Raw genomic sequence first — 22,896 nt, forward strand, 5'->3', positions numbered from 1 at the left:
GGCTAATCTTGTCTTTAGAACATGGACCTACCATCTGTGCACTGGCTTGGGGGAAGCATTTCTTTTAGACAGGTGGCCAAGAGTAATGTGGTGGGGATCAGAAATGTGATCAGAAATCAAAACAAAATTTGACTTCTGCTTCTGCCTGGGAGTAGGGCCTCTGTGTGACCAGCCCTGGGGAAGAGGGACTGCCTGAAGCTGGGTAATACCTCTGTCAGAAAATCAAGATGTTCTCATTCAAAAGCCCACATTCTGCACACAGTCCAATAAAACTCACCATGAGGTTGAAATACATCTGACAGAATTTAATTGTTTCAATACCAGTGAAATAAAAGCCTGCATTTACAAATAAACCTATATATAATCAGTTTAATATTTTACCTCACATAAAACACAATCAGTCGAAAGAGAGGGAAGATCACCAGAGCGACCGCAGGAGCCATCTTCGAGAATCTTTGCTAAGCCATATCTAAGTAGGATACCTTCTCTGAGACTTTGGTTAGGCCAAGATTGAAGAGGACGGACTTCTCAAGCTCCAAATAGCTCTCATATTCCAACCTCAGCTCAGCCTCCATCTGCTCTTTTGTCTTAGTGTAGACTTTCTAGGTGGAGACAAGAGAGACAGCTCTGTAAGTCACTGATAGCTTAAAAACCAAAGCGGAATGAGAAGGAGCTGGGTTTTATTGAAGAGCTGGTGTGGCTGCTCTCTCAAAGGGGGTTGTGGGAGGGTAGGAGGACAGATGGACAGGGCGGTCTAAGTGCTTGAGAAGTGGGGAGTGGGGAAGAACCTGCCCTCTACTTTTTTCTCTATAGACCAGTGGTTCTCAACCTTCCTGATGCTGCAACCCTTGAATACAGTTCCTCATGGTGTGGTAATCCCAACCATAATGTTATTTTTGTTGCTACTTCATAACTGTAATTTTGCTGCTGTTATGAATTGTAATGTAAGTATCTGCGTTTCCAATAGCCTTAGGGGACCCCTGTGAAAGGGTTGAGGATCCTTGCTCTAGGCCAACAGACAGACTCCTCCCCCAGTTTTCCACGTGTCCTGCTTTCCTCATGTGGCTTGGAGGGAGGTTGCTGACTTGCAGAACTGCTTTGTACTTGGTTGTAGCAACTATGGATAGACTGCTGGGGTAGAGAGTGGCAGTGTCTCCCACCAAAGCACTTAAACCAGTGTTTGTGAGTGTTCAAACAAAACAAAACAAAACAAAACAAAACAAAACAAAACAAAGCACAAAGCCACCACCAGTTCATTCGCTGCAGCGGGACTAGACAGGAAATTGGTTTGCTGGGACTGCTGTATGTGATGTCACCACCAAAGGCAGCTTTTGAAATGAGCCCTCTGCTTTGATGCATGACTTCGGAGTCTATCAATGAGTGACGTGTGCAGAAAGAACATCACAGTATCCACACGCTGCTGCTTTTCTTAGGGACCTGGGCTCTCATCTGGGAAATTACTTTGGAGGATACTATGTGCTTGGCTGCGAAGAGACCACAGGTGGGCTCAGTTAGGAAACTATGGTGACAAAGAGGCGAGGGAGGAGGCAAGCCAACAGGGGACACGAATGCAAACCCGGGCGACTCAAGAGGCAAGGGAGGAGGCAAGTCAACAAGGGACACGAATGCAAACCCGGGCGACTCAAGAGGGAACACAAGAAGAACAGTTTATGGAGCATTTAAAAGTCCCCAATTCTAATGGATGACGGAGAACGAGCCCTAGAGTTGCTGTCCCTCAGAGAGGGACTGAGAAAGAGGGGAGCGGGCCTGTAGAGCGTCACATTCCTGACAGCTGCGTGTAAGATGGACATGTTCCCACTTCTCTGTTTCCGGGTTCACACACTATCCATCACAGCATGATAAAAGATACCCCCTCTCTCATCTATCTGCCACCATAGCTAGCCTGACAGCCATTTGATGGCGAGTGGTCACGCTATTTAGCTGAAGGCCTTCCAGCAGCCATCAGAGGTAGCTGTTGGCATTCCCATTTTCCAGACAAGACAACCAAAGCTCAGCAAAGGTGAGAGCCAGCTCATGTCTTGACTTCTATATTTGGTTCTTTTTTGTATGGCCTGTTTCAGGGCATCACTCATCAGACACGAAAAATTCCATGTAACGAAAGCACTTCCCTGTGGATCCTTGTATCTACACTAAAGGATTTTAGAATTACAGTAAGTTATAGAAAGATGACTTGGACAGAATCTCACTGTGTATCAGGGCTGGTGAGATGGCTCAGGGGTATGGTGCCTGCTGCCAAGCCTGACGACCTGAGTTCCTTCCCAGACTAACATGATGGAGCACTGACTCCCATAAAGTGTCTTCTGACCTCCGTATGTGAGTTCTCTACAGCCTTACCACCTAGAACCCACCCACACGCAATGAACAGATAAAAATGTGATAGAATCTCGCTGGGTGATCAACAGGTAGTTCATTCATGGTGGTCTAGGAAATCAAAGAAATGCCCTCTTGACTCTCATAAGGAAAAGCAGAAAGCTGTGGAGCCCACAGGACTCCTGTGGGACGAGCACCGTGACACTTTCCCACTGGCAAGAGAGGAAATTTCACTCACAGTTTTCTTCTTCACCAGTTCCAGGGCTATTTCTTTCTTTTCTTCTTCACGGATAAGCTTGCGCTGCTGGACATATTCCAAATGCTTGACTTCTCTTTCAAAGTAGTAGTTCACGCTTGATACCTGTCAGAAGCAAAGGCCGGTGATGAGTCAGGGACGCCCGTGGTCTGTACAAGGCTCTGTTAGAAGGCCTGCTGTTCTATAGTTAGGATTTTCCCACCATATCTCCTCACTCCACTGATCACAGCCTCATATCTGCCTTCTTAACCGTGAGCAAAAGAACGTCATAGAGTGCTTCTCATTCTTTAGGCGGGTGTGAATTGGAGGTGTGCCTGCAGGTCAGGGAAGCTAGCTCCGTTTGCATGCTTCTGTGCTTATATTTAGGTCCCTGTGACTTGCAGGTCCACCCTTATAGTTGGAAGGAGAGAGTTGCAAAAACCCTCAGTGCTTATAGTAGAGATATTCAGGAATTTGCTTTTCTCTCTTTTCTTTCTTCTTACTTTGGAGACTGAAGTTGCATGCCCTCAAATAAACTTGGTAAACTCAGATGAAGATAGCTACAGAGACTTTATATTTCTGGTTGTGAGCCTAGCCTTTTATGGTGGAGCCATCTCTCCAGCACTCTATGGAGACTTTAAAGAGACTAGAAGCAGAGCTGAATTCTGGTCCTCTAGAAGGCTTAGCACACAAGCATACAAAATTAGCAGGGCGTCAACAGAGACCTCCCTTGGGGAAGGCAGTCAGGGCAAGCTTGCTGCCTGTCAGGAACTAGCCTGATGTTGGGACGTGCAATAGATTGTGATCTGTATATTTAATGTGAGTGCATATATATTTACATTTTTCATTCATCAACCCTTTTATACCCTCATTCTTAGCATTGCTTGAAACACTTAGGCAGTGAGTATAAGGTTGGAGGGGACAGAGTATTGTGGTTGAGATACAAGGCCAGCAGTGCGCAGAGGTTAGGGAGGACGATGGAGGGGTGTATACATACATCAACAGAGTCCTTGGGGAAGGATGCCCCTGAAGTGGCAGGGCTAACACTCAGTAACGGCTTGAAAATAACGACTCTCCCAGTCTGCACCTCATTCGCTGGACCCCTTTCTGCTCTCATGTTTGATTATTTTCCTTAGCTTCACACTATCTAATTCGTATGATAAAGTGTTCTTTTATTATTAAAATGCACACGTTTCTCATTCTCTTGTGAAGCAAAAGTGCCAACATTTTAAACACCCTTTTAAGGTGTGCCCCCAGTTGGCAAGGTGGTTTGGCAGGTAAGGTGATTGCTGCCAAGTCTGATGACTGAGCTCATCCCTGGGACCCGCATGGTAGAAGGAGAGGACCAACTCCTGTGAGCTGCCCCCTGACGGTCACAAGTGTGCCATGGCATGCACCCACCTCAACACAAATAAACAAGTATAAAAAAAGAAAGAAAGAAAGAAATGCCCCAGCAACATCCAACTTACAAAACCGAGACTTTACTAACCTCATTAAAGGAAGGGTGACTTAACGTCCAGGGAATTTCTAAGATATGCAGTGTTCCATAATAATCAGCTATGGCTATAAACTGCTGCTTTGCTGGAAGGTTAAAAAAAAAAGGGGAGAAACTCAACAGACACAAAGTCATCTGAAGAGGTGAGACACAAAAGATGTTTTGTTCTGTGGTTTCCTGAAGGACCTGCTGTGGTTGCCACACTCCTGGAAACGCCATCAGATGCTCATGACTGGACCATGTAAACGCGGACAAGTCATTTTTTCCAGCTGATGAGATGGAAGCTAAAACTCCGAGTCCTTGTCAGCCCCCCGCCCTCCCACCTCAGAGCTTGCTCTCCTGGTGTCTGTGTGAGAGGCTGAACGCTCCCTTTCTCTGTGGTCTTAAGAAAGCAGGGAGGGCTTGTGGTTCTAACCCAGGAAGCCCACGGAGAGCTGAAGGACCGTGCTGGGTCCATGAGTTCCCGAGACACGGCCCGAACCACCGTTTTCCTATGACAGAACGCGGCTTTACAAACGGGAACCAAGTGTGTGAGAACTCTCCTCGTTTTCAGGTCTGGTTCAAATTGCTGACTGAATCCTCCACTCCCAACCCTGCAGGTACAAAGTTGGGGTTTTATACCAAGGATAGGGAAACATGCTTTGGTCATGCCTCATGGCTAAGCGGAAACCAGGCTGAAAAGTCCTAGAGATCCTGAGTGGGAGGAGGGGGAGGGGTGTTTCTCCCGAAAGAAATGTTGAGACAATCTTGTGCCTCTTGGGAACACAGGGAAAGTGCTCCCAGTAAGGACAAGTATATCGGAGTTACACAGAAAATGCTATTTAAGCCAAATAGAAAACAAAAAACAAATTTAAAAAACAGAAAGAAAAAAATAACCAAAGGAAATAAATTACTTTTCTATAAATACATCCTTGAATTTATGCTTGGTAGTGTGTGTTTACTCATATTTAACCCAGGCACTAAAGCTTTATAGATATATAACCCTAGAGAATCGTGTGATCCCATGAAGAAAGTTGCTTGACGTGGTCATTGAAAGCATCACTAAAGTATGTAATAGCTAAAAAGTTGACAAAGAAACACAACTCAATATTTCTGGAAAAGAAATAGCCAAAAAGCCGCAAAGCTTTAGGACTGTTCTGTCGTGCTGAGAGAAGACTAGATGGATGCTTTCCATCCTGTGCTTCAAAATCAGCCTCGGCCTGGCTCTTTTATCAGAAGTCTGGGAAATTACCGCTGATGAGTCCGAACAGCGAGGGAAGCTTTGGGCCTTCCAGAGTTTGGGGGGAAGATGGGGGGAGGGGGAGATGGGAATGTGGTTGGAGAAACAAAGGGAAAAGTGGAGAGCAGAAGGGAGAGAGAGGGAAGGAAGGAGACAGGAGGAGGGGCGGAAAGACAGGTGGGAGGAAAACACGGGTGGTGTGGGGGGGACTGTGGGGGAGCGAGGGGGTGTGGGGAGAGGGGAGTTTTCAGGGGAACGCCAGAGCGGTCCTAGTTCCTCCAAACACATAGCTCGATGGATTAGAATGAACATACAGGAGAAGGTCCAGGGTTTGATGTAGGTGATCATGGTGATGCAAATATTCTGGGACTGGGCTGGTTCATGAGTTTTCTCCAGGAGATCCCAGATGTCGACGTAGCCATCCTCTCGGCCGATGTAGAATACGCCGGGCCTCGTCAGGGACCAGGCCCCTGAGGTGTACCTTTTCGGTGCGCAGCAGGTCTGAAGGAGCGGTCCACTCTAAACACAAGTTTAAAGGACACATTGAAAAGCTTTTCCTGTGACCCAAGGGAAGTTCATAATGATTTTTTTTTTAAGTACAGCCCAGCTGGCCATGATTACTTAACCATAAGTTTATCCTTCTGGGAGGTCTTACTTCCTTTTGTTGTGAGGTTTTATTTTTATTTTTTAAATGAAAGAGGAGAGAGAGACAGAGACAGAAACAGACAGACAGACAGACAGACAGAGAGTGGTGCATGCTACAAGGCCCATGTGGAAACCGAAGAGCATCTTTGTAGAGTTTATACTCTCCTTTCGCCTGTACCCACTGAGCCATCCTGCCAGCAATGTTGTGGGTTTTTACACAGGATGAGTTATTTTCTCTCCCGTTTACTTTGTAAGTAACCTCGTTTTCTTGTTTTAGTTGCTTTTTAAGAAAAGATTGAACCCTCCAATTTTGTTTCAGATGCCTCTGAATGGATTGCTATTTCTGTGGGGATCTGTGGACAGTAGATACAAGAAGTATGTAAGGAAATTTCTCCTCTAACTTTACCTTGCTGCCAGGGATCTGCTGCCCACGGAAACAGTTCTGGGATCCACAAGAAGCAAACAAAAAGGCTATTGTTACGGTTAAATATGTGTCTCCCCCAGACCCATGTGTTGAATGCTTGGTTCCCAGCTGGTGACACTGTCGGGGTGGCCTCGATGGAGGAAGGTTGTGTCTGTGAAGCCGACCCCGATCCTGGACCTGTGCCTCTCCTTCTCCTCTACCTGGAGGTGAGCAGCCTCGTCTGCATGCTGCTGCTTCCTTCATATTCCGTTTCAGCACGGGACCAGAACCAGCTGAGCCACACAACCACATACCAGTCAGTCAGAAAACATCTGTCCTCCCCCGGTTATTACCGAGGTGTTTTCACCCCAGCTGTGCAGAAGTAACTAATGCAGCTGTCAGTCCCGGCTGAGAGTCATCAGCAGAGCCCGCGAACTTTTCATAAGCACCTTCAGATGGCTGAAGATATGTGTGGAACAGAGACTTCAGGCTGCCAGAGCACAGTGGAATCATCTTTTTTCCTCCCCACCTGAGGTGATTTGCTGACTTGGGGAAGTTGTCACAGAGGGAAGAGATTGGAAAATGCTTTCTCCTACTGTCGTGCCCATCTATCTACCCATGGGGTATATCCAAGTGTCCCTTATATTTTCAGTGACTAAAGCAAGGCATGGGATTGTCTCCCACAAGTCAACCCATGCATAGGAAACCCTCTTGTGAGGGAAGAAGATTTCCCAGGCCTGTTCCTTCGGTGACCTCCAAGCCTTTCGTCCCCATTCTCTCAATTCCCTTACTCTAAGGCTAACCTGGTTTTTGGTTCCTGACAGTCTTCTGAAAATCATGCCCGAGTTTTCTTTTTCTAATTAAAAAACTTCCTCATTGTAAAAACAAACAAACACAACAAAACAAAGCCTACATTTATTGATGGAAAGTTTATTGATGGAGATTGAAGTGGCTTTCCGTTTTATTCAATGACACCCTGTGCACAAATGTTGACACACTTCTTTTTAAAATTATTTATATCAATTAGATATCCAGAGGGGGTTATTAGGTGAAGGAACATGGATATTCCAGCTGTGATACACACATGCTCCCTGCCTCTGTCTGTCTCCCTCCCTCCAGTGTTTCACAGTGTCGTATTTCTCACCAAAGGGGCATAGTAGTCTCGATTTCCCACAAAAAAAGAACTGGTTTGCCCTGCCCTGCTTCACTGGATTTAATTGTTTTTCAGATTTTTTTTTTTATTTGTTTGTGTTGGCAGTCTGGCTCCTATCTGGCAGGACCCGGCTCTTAATCCTGACCAGATCTTACCGGTGCACACATGTGTCTGGACAAGCAGTGCTCTGCCGTCCCTGGACCCCCAGTCTACAAATGCCAACTCCTGAACCTGCCAACATGCTGCTGGTGCAGAAGGAGATGCCCAGCACTGCTCTGGCCTTCATCTAGGCATCAGGGTCCCATCTTTACAAGGAGGCAAAGTTCAAGTCCGATGAGCTGCCCACAACCGATATTTTGAAGAAAAAACACGTATTAGGTTTCAGAGAACAAGGGCTTTGCTGTGTTGTTTACTTCCTCTCTGGAAAGAAAGCCACATGGTTGTGTTTTCAAAGGCTTCTAGTGGTTCTGCTGACATCTGGAGCCAGAACATCTGTTCTCATTTCTCTATAAAGTGCCCCACAGGCATGATATACTGGAACAGCCATTGTTCCTATTGTCTTTCTCAGTAACAAAGACACCCGCCCACTCTGTTCTGCAGGCAACTTACCATGACTTCTTCCTTCCAGATGGCCACATTCCATCCCCCAACAGTAAGGATGATGTCGTTGTAGAAAGGTGACCTCTGAACGGTGTGGACAGACCCGTCGTGGACGGTGTAGAGGTTCACAGGTTTCTTGGCTGTGGAAATACACAAGGCCAATTTGGGTGCATGGCCTGTCACAGAAACTTGCCTTCTGGGTCCCTTTTCAGGCCCTCAGTGGCACCATGTTCTCCTTCATTTACCTGTTCATCAGTCTATTCGGGGAGTCACTAAATATTTGTGGATTGCTTATATGAACAAAGGTCTTCATGTGGGTGGCTAGACAATGGCTAGCTAGTAACCAGTGTGGCCTTACCCTCAAGTGGCTGATGATCCAGTAAACAAATCCTCCAGTAAGTAATTGAAACCATCACGAGGAGGGATGACAAGGGGAACTCCTAACTTAGATTGAAGGGTCAGGGGAATGAATCATTGAGGTCTGAGTGTAGCTGAGCTTTGGGAGTTTCTGGTGTGGAGGAACCGTGTGGACAGAAGGACAGCACACACCAAAGTCCCTGGAAGAAGAACAGTAAGTGGAAGCTGGAACTACAGGCATGAGACGTGAATGGACAGGGTCTAGAAGGACCAGTGTAGCAGGAATCTTAGAGAGTCTTACTAATAAAATCAAACCTGAGGCCAGTTATTGGGGTGAACACTGGATGGTCAGAGAGACAGAACAAGCTAACTTCACCTGGCCAACTTCTCAGCTGATCTTGTTTCCTCAGACTGGAAGCCTCTGTGTCCTCATGTCCGAATGGCTCTCAGCTGAACTGTGCTGCTCAAAACCTAAAAGCTTAACCAGCCAAATGCTTAACCAGCCAAATGCTTCTAGTTTCTGATCCTCACGCCTTATATACCTTTCTGCTTTCTACCACCACTCCCTGGGATTAAAGGCTCATTTTCTGGGATTAAAGGTGTGTGTCACCATGCCTGGCCATTTCTAATGTGGCCTTGAACTCACAGAGATCCAGAGGGATTTCTACCTCTGGAGTGCTAGGATTAAAGGCGTGAGTGCCACCATTTTCTAGCCTTTGTATCTAGTGGCTGTTCTGTCTCTGACCCCAGATAAATTTATTAGGGTGCACAATATTTTAGGGAACACAATACCACAGACCAGACTATGCAGGGCCCTTCAGGAAAAAGAGTTCAGACCAAGGCCGAAGTGCAATGCCTTTTTATGCGTCCAGCCCAAACCCACTGATGTTTCCGAAGCTTCTCTGGCCGCTGTGGGGAGAATGGGTTAGAGGCAGGTGAGGCGAGGCAGGGCCCCCAGTGAGGACTCCTGTGGTAGTTTAGGTGTGTGTGAGAGAGTGGTGACTTGGATGAAGGTACAGTAGAGGAGTGGATAACCAGGATGCATTTGTGAAAGAAGAATCGGAGACAGCTCGGCCAGGCAGAGCGAGTGACACGCCGTGCTGAGGAGAGCCATTGGCTTGATGTAGTTCACCGATTGCAACTCAGAAAGGTAAAGTTCAAATGCTGAGCCAGAGCTCTCCAGAGCCTTCGCCACAGGCCCCAGGGTCTTCCTGCCTCTCAGGATTAGGGCTTGGGTTTCCCTTCCATCTGCCAGGGTTGACTGTTGACCTGAATGCTCTTCATTCTTTGCTCCAAACTCCAGGGATGACTGACCATTAAAAACACATGCCTGTGGGCCATAAGTTGCAATGTCTCTCTGCTCTAGGCTAAAACTGCAAATTTATTCCGTATCTCATCAATTTAATGACACGTGAGAGCTGAACTGATCCCCCCAATCCAAACACTGATGGGATATTTAAGAGAGACCCCCTACATTTTATAAGAAAATGATAAAGTAGGGCTTTGAATGTCCGTTCACATTCATGGTACCATCTTTTGCAACAGAAGAAAGATGAGAGTATCCATGGATAAATGGCCAAACAAAATGTGGACTAGATATGTAATGGGATATTATTCAACCTGGGCTGCAGAGATGGCTCAGTGGTTAAGCACACTGGCTACGCTTCCAGAGGACCTGGGTTTGACTCCTAGCTTTGGAGCTGATCAGAACACTGTGTCTCTATTTAGGGGCAGCAGGGACATTATATTAGGGAGATGTCACTCCTCAATAGCCTGTAAGGCTCCTATAATATTCTCCCTTCAAGAGTAGAGACCCTAAAACCATTTAGGAGAGGAGTTATAATTGGGGAGTTGGTATAACCCATTTCCACCATGGAAATCCAGAAATAGAGTCCCAAAGTCATTTACCAGAAGGGATCAGTGTCAGGACTGGAGTCTTGGTCACAGGCTTCATGTGTAGCTTCCAGGCAGAGGTGTTCACTTAGAAAGTGATAAGAAACCAGAGCTCTCAACTGGACCTCATGGGCTGGAAACAAGGACATTTCCTGCTTCTGGCCAAGGACAGAAATGGGATTGTTCACCTTCCAGGTCCTTGCCCCTAAACTGACTAACTGGTTTCTGCTCCCAGTCCTCCTCGTTATCTTGATAGATCACAGGCTTCCACTCCCCCCAAAGCTGGGCCTGTCATCGGGCAGATTCTGATATTCTCTTCCTTCGCTGTGACACATCACCTGCCATTTCCAGCAATGGATTTGAAAAGTGTCTGAATTTATGACTTTCTTCGAGTTGTTACAATAAAAATTTCAAGAACTTTTTTTTAAAAGCCATATTTGAATATGGAATTTAGGGTAGCCCAAGTCTGTGTTTTCAGACCATGATCCTTCTCATTTGGCTCTAGAATAAAGTACCCTTTATCCGCTTTGAGGGGAGAGCTGTTTTCCACATTAACAGCAGGTTCCAGGATGCCGACAAAGGGTTAAGAGGTATGGTTCCCGAGGTTTCAAAGCTTCTGGGAAACACAGGGGCGGAAGGAAAAGTGGTCTCTGGTGGTGAGCTGCCTAACCAACCCAGGTCGGCCAAGCTGCTCTGGCTTGCCGGCTGTGGCTTCAGGCTGCAGGGTCAGAGTTGAACTGTACAGTTTAGTCCTGTTGCAAAGACAAAAAGGAAGGGCTGGGTCCAGCTTGAGGGAGGGGCAGAAGGTCCAGGTGGACGGCAGGACAGGCAGGTGTCGATTCTATTTGTAGGCCATATCAGGGGAGAATGAGCCAAGCTGAAGCCCCAAGTACAGTTTGGGAGATCTCCACCTGTGGGTCCTTGACCCGTCTGTAGGAGCCATTGTAGCACGAATCTTAAAAAGGTTTTATTAATAAAAAACAAACCCAAGGCCAGTTATTGGGGTGAGCGCTGGAAGATCAGAGAAGCAGAACAAGCCACAGCTTCCTCACCTTGCCAATTCCTCAGCTGATCCTGTTTCCTCAGACTGGAAGCTTCTGTGTCCTCATCCAGAATAGATCCCAGCTGAACTGTTGCTCAAAAGCCTAAAAGCTTAACCAGCCCTAGTTCCTCATCCTCATGCCTTAAATACCTTTTTGCTTCCTGCCATCACTTCCTGGGATTAAAGGCATGAGTCACCATGCCTGGCTGTTTCCAGTGTGGCCCTGAACTCACAGAGATCCAGGCAGATCTCCGCCTCTGGAATGCTAGAATTAGAGGCGTGTGCTACCATTGCCTAACCTCTATGTTTAATACTGTGGCTGTTCTGTTCTCTGACCCCAGATAAGTTTATTAGAGTGCACAATATTTTGGGGAACACAATATCACCACAAGCCATGGTCTCTGCAGTGTAACGTGCCTACATTTTTAGGGTCGGGGGTTGCGGGTAACAGGTGAGAGATTTACAGCCTTTCCTAGGTCTCAAATGTCTGGTAAGTTCTTGGGGCTAGTTTCCCTGATATATTTTCTTAATTTGCCCTTGTTTTCCTACTGTCCTAAATCGCCCTGATACATTTACAGGGTGGCACTCTTTCTATTCTCATTAATAATAATGTATCGGTCTGTGCCACTGGGTGTGGTACCAGACAGATGATGCCATTTGAATGTCTGTCAAGCTGCAGAAGTCATCCTCCATCCTGAAAACGCACCCTTAGGATGCTTGTAAGAGGTGTCTCTTAGGTCAGGGCCTAGTCTGAAGATCCACTGCTTTATACAACCTAGAGCAACTCAGAGTAAGGCACAGACTGATCTCAACAAATGTATGAAAAATAATAATAACGGTAACTCTTCTGGGTAGGAAGCAAGAGATCCACTTTCTAAGGTTATATCTTGAAGAGATCACAGAACTCATATTCTCCAGGCTTTCCTGAGTGGTAGAAAATTCCTGGTAAGGCAGAAGACACCCCAGACACCGGTGGCTTTGTTTCTGCTGATGCTTTTGTCTCTCTGTGGGGCTGCCCCTGGGGCAGATTCCCCCCACACTGTCTCTGAGTGAGCAAGGCTGTCCTGGGGGCTGGAAACTCTCTGAACTGTGATAAGCTATGGCATTATCCACAACAGTAAGGTCTTTTCTTTTTTAATAACATCCTATGATAATCTTTTCTCCCTGGCATCCTTTGGAAAACTAGCGTGCCTTTCAACAGTGAATGGAGCTGTCCCTAAGTTATTAAGTGGAGTGCCGGAGCCTCCAGGCCAGGCTGTTTAAAGAAAATTATAATAAACCAAAAGGCAGAGATTGGTGGCAGACTTCCTGGGTTCAAAGACTGCCGGTGATGCCCAAGGCAGGGATCCCACAGGGCTGCTGTGACAGTGACGAGTTTATCCACAGAAAGTGCTTGGAAGAGTGCCCGGGGCGCTTATGTGCTGATGGCACAGTTTAAGGGTCTACCAACTCAAACAATTATGCCAACTGTGGTCATTTAGATCTGCATTTCTTCACTCGACCCTTAGATCATGTGGAAATGGTTGATATGGCCCCCAACCCATTTTATTTGGGGTAATCTGCCTTTCACAGTTTTTTTTTTCCTCCCCTGAGGATGGAATTCTCTCTCCTGCTTGGTTATGTAGAGTTAAGCAGACAGGAGGGATCGAGTTGTGGCAGCTGCCTCTGCCTTTGCTCAGGGAACATCCCTGGTGTTTATGACAGATGCAGGGTGGGAACTCACCAGAAAAACCTCTGCAGCGCAGTGAACAGAGCACATGGATTACAGTTCCGTGCTGCTGTGTATACCAGCTCTCACTCTGCAAGCATTATTCAGTGGGAACAGCAGGCTGGCGCAACATTGCCTGTTTGGTTCACAGTGCTTGGCTGATAGCTTCGGGGTCTCCACAACCCTGGGGCTAAACGCCAAGGAGTGGAAAGCAACCCCTTTTCATCCTGACCACCGTATCTCATTGGCCATGGAGTCTTGGACTAGAGACTCTGTCTCCCAAGTTTTGCTGCTGTATGACTGTAACCAGGCCTGCCTGCAAGTCCCCACTGGTTCTCACTAGGCCACTGTGACTGCTCACCCAGCTTCCATTAGGAGCTCTACTGACCCAGCCTCCCCCCCGCGTTCTCCCCCCCCCCCAGCTCTCCTGCCAGGCCCTAAAAACAATACAGTTGGCTCTAAAAACCTCATTAAGACAGTCAGAGCTCTTTGCCACCTGGACTCAGAGGTCTGGCCCCTGTCCTGCTGTGGCTGACCTCTAGACTGCTGTGTGTTGGCTCTGAATTCTCCTGCATCCTTCCTGTCCAGTGCTCTTTTGGGTTCCCATGTGCTTGTCCTTGTTGCTCTTTTGACAAGGAGGGTCTTTCCCCATTGAATCTATATAAAGTTTCCAATCCATCCTTTAGGATTGTGGTGGTCTAAATGAAATGGCTCCCATAGGCTCATACAGAGTGGAGTTATTTGAAAGGATTAGGACACGTGACCTTGTTGGGGTAGGTGTTGTTTTATAGGACGGAGTATATCACTGGGCACAGGCTTTGAGGTTTCAAATGCCCAAGCCAGACCTAGTGTCTTTCTTTCTTCCTGCTGCCTGCCAATCCAGATATCAAACTCTTGGCTCCTTCTCTAGCACCATGTCTGCCTGCATGCCACCATGCTTCCCGCCAGGATGATAATGGACTAAGCCTCTGAACCTGTAAGCCAGCCCCGACTACATGTTTTCCTTTTTTTTTTAAATCTGAATCTGTCAAATGTTAATGGACTAGACATCATTAATGTAATTTTGGCTGTATATATTATATATAATTATTGAATAGTTTTTCTTGTATTAGTTATAAGCTTTCTTTAATTTTAGACAAAAAGAGAGGAAATGTGGTATTGTGTTCCCCAAAATATTGTGTACCTTAATAAACTTATTAAAGAGTTGCGGCAGTCATGGTGTCTCTTCACAGCAACAGAACATTGACTAAGACAGGACTCAGCTCAACTGGGGTCCATCAAGGGAGAGCATTTCTTAACAGTCCAAGAAAGACAGTTCCTCTCTGGACTTCTCTCCATGACTTTGCTTGCTTACAACCACAATACTAACATTCATTTGCCTTTCTAACAGGTCAGAAGAGGACACTTCCTCCTCATCTACTAACACCGTTGTCTGGTCCACAGCATAAAAATGGAATAAAATTCATTTAAAACAATTGACCTTTCCCCCATGGCTAAATAGTTTTCAAAAGCAGGCTGTAAGAGGAGATGGGACCCCAGGAGAATGTATGAGACCAGGAGGAATCCATGTCTGCCATGGCATTGAGTCCTCTATTGTGTGCCATGGGAATGAAGACTACTCCCATGATACACAGGTCTGGCATGCAGCACCCCCCCCCACACACACACATAATGAATATCTGTGAATTATATATAAATCTAGCAACCCTTCCAAGGCTCAGAAGCTTCACAGAAGAGTACAGCAAGGTAGAAGGCGGTCTTCGGAAGATACATTGTGATTCTCACAGCATCTGTAGTTACTGGCATACCATCTGGGCAGGATTGGGCCTGTGGGTATCCTGCACTCGGGACAAGGGAGAGATGACCCACAAGGCACCAGTGCCCCTGAGGAACTAGAGGTAGAGGGTGTTTTTTTTAGTCAGGTAGGGGCTCACCAAGTGCCCCCCCACTTCCTGAATATCTATAGATAGTTAATGGCTGGAGGAGGTGCCATCTCTTCAGTGATGGCATTGGCAAAGGAACCCACGCACCTGTGAATAACCCTTAACCTAGGACCACGTAAGCAAGCCCAGTGAAACTCACTGGGCCATTAAATACATAAATTAATAAGGACTGGGCAGGCAGACAAAGGGGGTTAGTGGGAGCTGGGGTCAGATAGGCAATGAAGAGTGAAGACAATAAAGTGCATTTTATATGTGTGCTAACATCCCATTCTTATGTATAACTCACGTATGCTAATAACAAAGGGAAGATCTTATTAACAACAGGCTAATTCATAAAACTTACGCATGAATCGTCCAGTTTCAGAGTCTCTCTCCATTTTCCAGTCTGTATATATCACTTCACCTTCCTAGAAAGATAACAGGTTCTGGATAAACGCAATGATAAATTCAGAGGCAAGTGACCTTGTTTCCTGTGGCCCTGTGCTAAGACTGAGGGAACAAAGACACATAAAAACGAGTCACTTTAGTCACACATGAGTTCAGAGGACCAGGAGGGAAGAAAGGCCCCAAACTGTCACTGCATCTGACTTCAGATGACGTGAGGAATGAGTTTGCTTTATGCACACACAGTGACATGAGTCACCTGGCAGCCGTGGAGACTTGTTGTGCATCACTGTTGGCGTTCCTAACTGTCTGAGGATGAGTGGGGGATGAGGGCACGTTGTTTGGGTCATTCATTGGTTTGTTCTCAGTGTTTAACCAAGTCAGGACTTAATAAGGACCCGGAGTAAGACAGAGAGGGAAGATGCATCATAACATTGACCTTTTCAAGTCAAGAGCAGAGAGCACAAACCTCCGCTCAGACTTAAGCACTGAACAGTCTGGTGCTAACCTGTGGCCATTTTAAGGAGAGGGGAAGACAGAGGGGCTAATGTGACGCAACAGAGGAGACAGCCAGAAAAATGGGAAAGAGACAGAAGCTGTGAGAGACAATGGGGAGAGGCAGTGGTCCTGCCACGAAGACGTGGACGCTCGACAACTGACTCCAGGTCACCTAGGTTCAGGTGACCTTGAACTTGTGCTCCTCTGGCCTCCTGCCTCCACCTTCTGAGTGCCAAGATCACCAATGTGTGCTACCAAGCCTGTTCTAGGTGGTGCTGGGATGGAGCCCAGGGCCTCGTGCATGCTGGGTAGGTACTCGGCTGACAACATCCCCAGCCCGTTAAGGAGATTTCAAACCTGAGTCTACGAGGCACCCAAGTTCAAAATCTTAAATACCAATGACCATATTAAAGATGAAACTGCCTTCAAACAGGAAACATGTAAAATAAAGGTTATAAAACTACAACAGCGGGGATGTAATTTGAAGACCAGACAGTTCTAGTTTACCTCTGTCCCCACGAAGAACTTGGTGCAGAAGTCATCTATCGGTTTGAGAATATTGGCTATCCCAGCCTCCAGATTGTGGTAGGGGTTTACTTCCGCTGACTTCAGGGCTTTGACCTGGCTTAACACCTTCTCCTTCAGAAGAACATGGATAGAAGACGTACCTGTTTAGAGAGAAAGATCTTTTAAGATGTATGTTATATTTCCTGTTGCTTGCCACCCATTATTCCATTCATCCCTTTCCCAATACGGCAGTGATTTAGTCCAAGACTCGTTAGGCTTCAGTTTAGCAGGAACTCCCATCCTTTTTAGGCCACCACCAACTATGTTATAATCTATTTACACGTTAGAGCCGAATGTGCAAGCGGCATAAGGGGACAGCTATCCTGGAGGCCAAAATACCAGGAGTTTTCTTTCAATTAGCTGATGTCATTTTATTTTAGAGAAAGATTTTTTTTATGATGTAAAAATTGTAAATATTAAGCTTTTAGAAAACAGAGAAAAGCATGTGCCAAATAACAAAATGCACTTAATGCTACATCTTTCAGAGATAAACACCAAGGGAGTGCTGCTACTTCTCTCCATAGTGACATCCTGTGGATGCACATAAAACAGGCTTTGTAAAGATGGGTCATATTCTGGGACTGGAGAGGAGGCTCAGTATTTAAGAGCACCGGCTTCTCTTTCTAGAGAAGTTCCCAGCACCCACATGACAGCTAACCATCATTTGTAACTCTGTTTCCAGGGGACCCAATGCCTTCTTTCGGCTTCCATGAGCACCTAACACACATGATATATATATATATATATATATATATATATATATATATATATATATATATATATATATGAGCAAAACACTCACACACACAACAATAAGTAAATATTTAAGAATTGAATCATATTCTAACTTGAGGGAGTGCTCTTTTGTTCTCTTAGAGACGGGTGAGGAGAAATTGAAGAGGGGAAAGGTAGGGAGCACATAAACACTAAGGAAAGTGTCAACATCAAGAAAATAGTGGGGGTTTGAAAAGTCTGTGTGTGTGTGTGTGTGTGTGTGTGTGTGTGTGTGTGTGTGTGTGTGTGTGCGTACACAGCAAGTGTGTGAAAGTCAGAGACCAGCTTTCAGAAATCTGTTTTCTCCTTCAGCCATGTGGGTTCCAGGGATCAAACTCAGGTCTTCAGGCTTGTGTGACAATCATCACGATCACCTTACCTGCTGAACCATGATGGTGGCTCAATAAAACAGTTTCATGCTGTGCAGTCCAAGAGCCAGAGACAAATGTTTCCATCAACCACATTTACTCAGACTTGAGTGGGATAACCTTGGGTATTTAGTGAATTCAAAGCTATTCTTAGGCACCACCGAGTTTCAGTCTCTGGTGTTAGTAATTCTCGCACCTGACTTTTATTGCTACGAGCCAGGCACTAAATTGTGTGCATTTCTATATTAACCCATCAGCACAATGTCCTATGATGTAGCCACCTCTGTTATATAGTCCTTTTATCTTCTCACTTTTTTCCCAGACAGGATAGAGATAAGGCAAGGCACAGAGAGGCACAGCCATTTACTTGGTCAAACAATAACCTGTGGCTTTGAGATTTTTAGACACAGACCATCAGCACCAGAATCCACTCTTAACCACTATGCCACTGCTGAAAAAGTATGTGGCAGGCTGTGAAGGCTCTTCTAAAGGAATTCAGAAGCTATTAGAGTATAGCCTTTCTCCTTAAAATGCACACAGAACTTCTCATGGAGCAGTGGAGCTGGCATCTACCTGGAGCCTTCATCCTTACTGACTAGTTCATGGTACCAGAAGGTCCTCTTGCATGCCTCTAGAGGAGAAAGCGAAACACCAACCCAGTTACAAAGACTTCACTGTCCAGTGATGACCTGTCTGCATGAGATGCTGGTGCAATAGTGATACAAAAATTGTGGAGTCACCAATCACTACCTGATTAGATTTAAGGCCACTCCATGAGATGGAACCCATGCCTGACATTCTCAGCTGTCTAAGAACCTGAGACTAGATAGGCCGGGAACCTAGGGAAAAACCAAATACTACTGCTCTGCTAAAGGAACTTAGCAATAAAATGACTCCTAATGACATTTTGCTGTATCTGTAGATTAGTTTCTTGCTCAGCCATCATCAGAGAAGCTTCTTCCTACAGCAGATGAGAACTAATACAGACACCCACACTGGACAATGTGCAGAGAGTGAGAGACCTGGGAACTCGCAGTCCTAAATAGAACGTCTCATTAAATCCTTCCCCTCGGGACTCCGGGGATTCTGCAGAAGACTAGGTGGGAAAATTGTTAAGAGCCGGTGGGCGTGGAAGACATCCAGGAAACAAGGCCTTTAGACACAGAGGGACTGATGCACGTGAACTCAGAGACTGGCAGCATGCTCAGAGCCTGCAGAGGTCTACGCCAGATGGGGTCCCAGTGCTGAGAAAGGAAGGAGACACAAGCCTCCCATCCCTAACCCAGATGTTATTTCTCATTGACAACTGCTCACAAAGGAAAACAGTTTTCTCTAATGGAGTCTCACTGGGTATACAAACCACACTTCAGGGCTGGCCCCATGCCCGGCAGCAGATGGCCAGCACAGAAACAAACTCAATGGTATTTCTGGAGGTTTGTTTTTTTTTCTGAATGCTTTGTCTAGGCCTCTCTTTCTTCCCTTCCTTCATTCTTCCCTCCCTCCCTTCCTTCTTTCTTTGTAACCTTACAGGTCTACTGCTTATATATCATGAGCTCTGATTTTGTGTTTTTATGGGTCCCCCCCCCCACCTCTGTGTGTGTGTGTCTGCATCTGTATGTGTTTCTTGTGCTTTTTCTTTGGCTCCCTTTTTTTTTTCTCTTTGTTTTCCTATTCTGGTTTGTTTGATTTTTCCAGTTGTCTGTTTTTAATGAGGGAGAAAGAAAGGCTGTGGATTTGGGTGGGTAGGGAGATGGGGAGGATCTGGGAGGAGTAGGGGTAAGGAAAACCATGATTATAGTATATGAAAAAATATATTTTCAATTAAAAAGTAGTTCACACAGAATTTCTTAAAATGTTTAACTGGACTATGTCTAGGGACCACTAACTCCGCTGGGTTCTAAAATGGAGGGCAAAGGTGAGTAGTCCCTGGTCACTAGATGGCGACAGAATACCAGAAAACCCAGTCGATTCAACAGGGGCCTGTGATTCGTGGTCCAAGGAAGCCAGTGTTAGATCAATAGGCAAAACGTCACAGGAAAAAGTTTTGTGTGCACTCTACTGAACAGATCCAAGGCTGGCCAGAATAGGTGCATAGCTGGCAGTGTCCCAACTACAAGTGGTGTCTAATAAAATTCTTAAAGCTGGCTAGTCACACAGGAGGCAGGAAGTGGCCAGTCTTTCTGAGACCATGGAATTGCCTGCAACGTGAATTTTTTGACCGCCCACTTGCGTCTCTGCTGGGAACATGTCTATTCCTTCTATGGTGTAATTTATCCCAAATGTTTTTCTTTAAGAATAACTTATAAAATCACGTTGTCCAGAAAGAAAATATTCATTTGATGGTATGTCTTCCTGTTTGACAACATAAGAATGTGCTATAAGCTGTTTATTTTAGGGCTTTTCCTTAAGTGTATGTAAATGGATTTTATATCTGTCCCACCAGAATATTAGCTCTGTGAAAGGAAAGACTTATCTTAAAAAAGATTCATTATTTTAAATTTAATTTTAATTTAAATTAAATTTAAGTGTGTGTGTGTGTGTGTGTGTGTGTGTGTGTGTGTGTGTGTGTGTGTGTTACATGTAAGTGCAGATGCCCACTGAGTCGGAAAGAGGGTGTTGGAGCCCCTGGAGCTGGAGTTTGGTAGTTGTGAGCCATCCAACACGGTTGCTATGAATTGGACAGGGTCCTCCAGAGGAGCAGCCAGTGCTCTCAAGGGCTACACCATCTCTCCAGCCCCGAGACCTGCCTTTTTCACAGTCGTGTTTTCAGAGCCTTTGTGAGGGGTCTCAGGGGCTTTGTGAGAATTTAAGAAATACTTGTTGATTGAATGTAGTATGAACATGGCACCTACCATGTGTGAGGCCCTGAGTCCAAAATTCACTGCCCAGCAGCACGAAGAAAGGAAGGAAGGGAGGGAGGGAGGACGGAAGCATTAATTTTAGGATTTATGTGTCTAAAGACAGAACTTCAAAACTCAAAGCAACAGCTGAAGAGAATCAGACAACTGTGCAACAAGGAAAGACCACGCGCCTCTCCCTCCGCAGATGCTAGGACAAGGAAACCGGAGTCCAGGAAGGAGTCGCCCTGCGTCTTCGGCTTCACTTTCTACAATTTCAGTTCGTTACTCAAGGTCTACTGATGTCAGGAAACAGCAAATGGAAAATTCCAGAGATGAAGCCTTTGCGTTTTCAGTTGCACGGCAATCTCCTTAGAGTGATGAGACCTTGGGCCGTGGTTCCATGCTGCTGGGCAATGTCCCCGGGGGGCGGCTCACCCACACCGCGCAGGGCACCTGCCCGTCAGCCCCGCTCAGCCGCCCTGGGACTGCTGCGGCTGGGCTCCAGCGCCCCCTTTTGACTTACTAATGGTGCCAAGGTGCAAAAGCAGAGACACCCGTGACTGGGACGCCCACAAGAAGAGCCGGAAGCACAACTCAGTACTTCCGGGGTGATTCATGGGAGCTTTCTTCCACGATACAGCCACAACGCTGTATTTTATTAATAGCACCGTTAGCTACTTACTTTGTCCTGTTTATAGAACAAATCTGTGCCTTTGTGCCTTGATGTGGCCTCTGACGGTCATGGAACTCATCCCTCACAGACGGGAGTGCCACTGCTCTGTCAGCTGGTGGGGCCAACAGAGCTTATACAGCTTCTTGAAGCCAGGGTCATGACCCCACGTCATAACTGAGCCTGGGGGTGGCTATCACTAAAAATCAGTAAAAGTCTTCTATTCCCGATTAAAAATGGCCATCACTTTTAATCCTAGCTGTAGGGAAGCTGAGGCAGGGGGATTGTGAGTGTGGGGCCAGCCTGGGCTACACAGTAAGAACCTGTGCCCTCCAAACCAACAGACAAACAATTATAACAAGCAGCTAGCTAAAAATGAGAGTGCATACTCTGAATAATTCATATAAAACATTGTACAAAACGCAAATTAATGTGGAACGGCAGGAAGTTAGGACAGATGACAAAGGGACATTTCTGTGGGAGGACCTTTGGGAGTGAGGGATGTGCTCAACACGGTGGCCCTGATGGTGTTTCCTGGGTGTGCATGTGTGAGCCGCCCAGACTCTTACTAATGTACAATATTCCTTATTTCTATTATTCCACAATAAAACGATTAAGCCAAATAAAAACTTCACACATAGCCGCGGGTGGTGGCACACGCCTTTAATCCCAGCACTCAGGAGGCAGAGGCAGGCAGATCTCTGTGAGTTCGAGGCCAGCCTGGGCTACCAAGTGAGTCCCAGGAAAGGCGCAAAGCTACACAGAGAAACCCTGTCTCGAAAAACCAAAACCAAAACCAAAATAGAAAACAAAAAACAACAACAAAAAAAACTTCACACTTTACAAAGTGTAATAATATCCATACTCTAAACTAGGAAAAGTACTCACATCTCTATGACTACTTATATTTACCCAGTTAAAAAAATGATAATAGGGTTGGGGGTGGAGACTCACATCTGTAACCTCAACACTTCCAAGGCTGGGACTGTAGGGTTGCTGCAAAATGGAGGCAGCTTAGAGTACATAAGAAATTCCAGGCCATCCTGGGATACTCAGTAAGAAAAATATCCTAAGATGTTTAACACAAGACAATCTCTTTGCAAGTTGCATTAACATCTGTTGGCCTTTGTTTTTCTAATTATAGAACATGAATGAAGATTCCCACATTGCAGGGTTGTTGCAAGCATCTGGTTCTACTGCCACACTAGCCTTACAGTGAAACCTTCGTGAGTGTTTGTTAGATGAAAGAAGCACACGATGTTAGATATTAGCAGTCCCTGACTCACAGAATGAAGGCATGCACACTATTAGCACAGTTCCTGACCCGCAGAATGAAGGCATGCACACACTATTAGCACAATCCCTGACTCACAGAATGAAAGCATGCACACTATTAGCACAATCCCTGACCCGCAGAATGAAGGCATGCACGCCATTAGCAGAGTCTCTGACCAACAGCTGGAACTCAATTAATTATAATGGATAAAATTAATCCAAAGGGGGAAGAGGGCAATCCCTAGTAGTTCCTTTGAAACCCAGCAGGTCCAACTAAAGGAAAACAAACACGTTGTTTTTTAAATGTCCCAAAATCCAGATTCCTTCCCTTGCCCGCCAGCACAGATCTGCTTTAGCTGGTTATTACTTACATAAAAAAGATTTTTTTAGATGTCCTTTGTTAAAACAAACCTTGGAAACTTTACAACAGAAGTCTTTGGGGACCAGCAAGTGGCTGAAAAACGCTTCAATTGTAGTGAGTTTTGTACATTTTCAG

At 45.9% G+C, this 22,896-nt stretch overlaps 1 protein-coding gene across 2 annotated transcripts in view; it reads right to left on the reverse strand.

Moving 5' to 3' along the window:
- Nucleotides 1–290: 290 nt before the first annotated feature.
- Nucleotides 291–22,896, reverse strand: part of Dnai3 (dynein axonemal intermediate chain 3) — a 61,276-nt gene continuing 38,670 nt past the window's right edge. Inside the window, exons 17-23 of one of the 2 annotated variants that reach the window (XM_006984736.4) lie at nt 16,414–16,574; nt 15,368–15,431; nt 8,091–8,221; nt 5,595–5,799; nt 4,056–4,147; nt 2,570–2,692; nt 291–602 (exon numbers count right to left, since the gene is read on the reverse strand). In XM_006984736.4, the coding sequence (XP_006984798.1) occupies nt 459–602; nt 2,570–2,692; nt 4,056–4,147; nt 5,595–5,799; nt 8,091–8,221; nt 15,368–15,431; nt 16,414–16,574 (920 nt within the window). In that variant the 3' untranslated portion in view covers nt 291–458. The remainder of the gene's footprint in view (nt 603–2,569; nt 2,693–4,055; nt 4,148–5,594; nt 5,800–8,090; nt 8,222–15,367; nt 15,432–16,413; nt 16,575–22,896) is intronic. The other variant, XR_006073567.2, reaches the window with a different exon arrangement.

The sequence above is a fragment of the Peromyscus maniculatus genome, chromosome 6 (genome assembly GCF_049852395.1).
Source record: "Peromyscus maniculatus bairdii isolate BWxNUB_F1_BW_parent chromosome 6, HU_Pman_BW_mat_3.1, whole genome shotgun sequence".
Lineage (NCBI taxonomy): Eukaryota > Metazoa > Chordata > Mammalia > Rodentia > Cricetidae > Peromyscus > Peromyscus maniculatus.